The 2,949-nt window shown below is 42.1% G+C and overlaps 1 protein-coding gene across 1 annotated transcript; it reads left to right on the plus strand.

The window, feature by feature from the left end:
• Positions 1-248: 248 nt before the first annotated feature.
• LOC148123117 (olfactory receptor 2AE1-like) lies at positions 249-1,184 on the plus strand. Its single transcript, XM_087903420.1, has one exon. The coding sequence runs from the start codon at positions 249-251 to the stop codon at positions 1,182-1,184; it is 936 nt and encodes a 311-aa protein (XP_087759546.1).
• The last annotated feature ends 1,765 nt before the right edge of the window (positions 1,185-2,949 follow it).

The following is a 2,949-nucleotide window of genomic DNA, read 5'->3' on the forward strand; positions in this document are numbered from 1 at the left end:
TTTTAAAATATCACTTGGATAACTAGATTTGTTGCACAATTATAAATAGATAGATACTTCTACAAATTCTCCACAGGTGGCCTAGTATCATGTCCAATGAATATATACAAAGACATTTAAAGTATGTAAAATAAAGAGAAAAAAATCTTTACATATTTTCCGGAGAAATAAAGTGCTTATTGTGAAGCTGTGTTTCTTGTGTAACACTCCTCTCTTTTCCTGGTTCTCTCAGGGGATGAGGAAGGAACATGTGTGGGTGGAATCAGACCTCTCTGGAAGACTTCATCCTTCAAGGGCTCTTTGATGACTCCTTCAACCACCTTTGTCTTTTCCTCCTGATCATGCTGGTGTTCCTTACTGCAGTGAGTGGCAACAGCCTCACCATCCTCCTCATCTGTGCTGACCCTCGTCTTCACACACCAATGTACTTCCTGCTCAGCCAGCTGTCCCTCTTGGATCTGATGCATGTCTCCACAACCATTCCCAAGATGGCAAGCAACTACCTGTCTGGCCAGAAATCCATCTCATTTGTAGGCTGTGCCACCCAGCACTTCATGTACCTGTCTCTTGGTGGTGCAGAGTGTGTCCTCCTGGCTCTCATGTCTTATGATCGCTATGTTGCCATCTGTCACCCCTTACGCTACACTGTGCTCATGAGCAGTAGAGTGGGAATCATGATGGCTGTCATGTCATGGTTGAGTGGATTTGTGAACTCCCTAATTCTCACATCTGTCTTAATGAGCTTCCCTTTCTGTGGTTCAAGAATCATCCACCACTTCTACTGTGAACTTCCAGCTGTTTTGAAGTTGGTGTCTGGCAACATTACTGTGTTTGAGACCACAGTGTATATCTGCAGCATAATTCTTCTTCTCCTCCCCATCATTCTTGTCTCTACATCCTATGGATTCATTCTGCACAGCGTCATGCAGATGCGCTCAGCTGGGAGTAAGAGAAATGCCTTTGCCACATGCAGCTCTCATCTCATTGTGGTTTCTCTTTGGTATGGTGCCGGCATGTTCTCCTATATGAGGCCCAAGTCCCAGCGCACTCCATTGCAAGACAAAGTTGGTTCTGTTTTCTATAGCATCATTACTCCCACCCTGAATCCCCTGATTTATACTCTCAGGAACAAGGATGTTGCCAAGGCGCTGAAGAGAGTGCTGAGGAGGGACATTGTTGCCTAGGGACTGCATATGTAGTTGCCTGGATACAGTGCTTGGTAGAATATACTCCTTACATTGTTCAGGGCAAAAAATTTCTGATGCTCTTTGAGCAAGACATGGGTGAAGTTTTAGCCTCTAATCTCACTATTATATTTTTTCTCTCAGCATTCCATGCTATACACTTTAAGTAAGCTGTTTGAGACGTTACAGACAATATCAAAATATCAATCTAGTGGAGTTCATTCAAGGCTGTAGCTCAGTTGATAAAGTACTTGTTATGTAAGCTTGAGCTGTGTCCTACCCCAGAACTTGTGCATAGAGACAGATATGGTAGTGTAAGCTTATAATCCTAGTGTTGTAGAAGTGGATACAAGCTGCTCCCATTGGCTCCCAGTCTAGCCAGTCTTTTTTAATGGGTAATTTTATGTCAGGGAGGCTCAAAGTGAGTGGGTGGGACCAGAAGAACAACACCCAAGGTTGAGCTATAGTCTACACACACACACACAAACACACACACACAATTCATGCTGACGTGGGATAGAATAGATAGGAATCCACTGATAGAGGCAGAAACAGACAGGCAGTTAGACAGATTGACAGAAAATTAAAAATGTAAAGAAGACACACAAAGGCCAGTGGAACTGAAAAAATACGACAAGGTAGTAAAGCAAAGTCTTTTGCATTTATTGTTTTTATTAATTTAAAATAGGTATACCATGCCAAAAGAGTGTCAAACTGGGTCACTGTGGTAGTTTGAATATAATTGGCCCCCACAGACTCAAGTGTTTGAATGCTTGGCCTATAAGGAGTGAACTGTTAGGAGGTATGTCCTTGTTAGAGAAAGAGCCTCACTGTGGGGGCTTTGAGGTCTCATACACTCAAATAATGCCTTGTTTGGGGCCCCTTCACTTCCTGTTGCCTGTGGATCAAGTTACAGAACTCTCAGCTCTTCTTCAGCACCATGTTTGCCTGCATGCCACCTTGTCCGCCATGATATTAATGGACAAATCATCTGAAAAATGTAAGTCATGCCAATTTAATGTTTTCTTTTATAAAAGTTGCCTCTGTTGTGGTGTTTCTTCACAGCAATAGAAACCCTAACTAAGACACACACATTGCTTGTTACTGAAAGTGTGTAGATTAAAGCAAGTCTTAGAAGAATGGGTGGATGTGGGCCAGCAAGATGGTTCAAAATAAAAATGTGCTTGCTTCAAAGGTGCTGACAGTTCACATTTGATCCGCAAAATGCACATGGTCTGAGGGGGAGCATTGACTCCTAACAGCTGTTTTCTGACTTCAATATGTATGTGATAGTATTTGCCTACACACACACACACACACACACACACACACACACACACACACACACACAATGTAATAAACAAAGAATAAGCATAGATGGCAAGAAAGCCATATTTGTAGACTCTTAAATCTTGTTTCATTTAGTGGACAAAAATTCTGAAGGGGGAAGAGGTGATGTCTCAGTGGGTAAAGAAACTTGCTACCAAGTCTGATAACATGATTTCAAGCCCTAGGACCCACATAATGGAAGTGATGTGGGATTTCCCTCTGTATGCTAAGCCACAGCCACGTGGCAATACTTAGATTAATAGAAATGGGTTAAATTCATATGTAAGAGTTAGCCAATAAGAAGCTAGAGCTAAGAGGCCAATCAGTGATTTAAATAATACAGTTTCTGTGTGATTATTTTGGGGCAAAGCACCCAGGAATCAACAAGTGACTCCCTACTACATGGAAGGTTGTCCTTTGACCTTTAAATCCACTA

Source organism: Myodes glareolus, chromosome 2, assembly GCF_982192425.1.
Source record: "Myodes glareolus chromosome 2, mMyoGla1.1, whole genome shotgun sequence".
NCBI classification, from domain to species: domain Eukaryota; kingdom Metazoa; phylum Chordata; class Mammalia; order Rodentia; family Cricetidae; genus Myodes; species Myodes glareolus.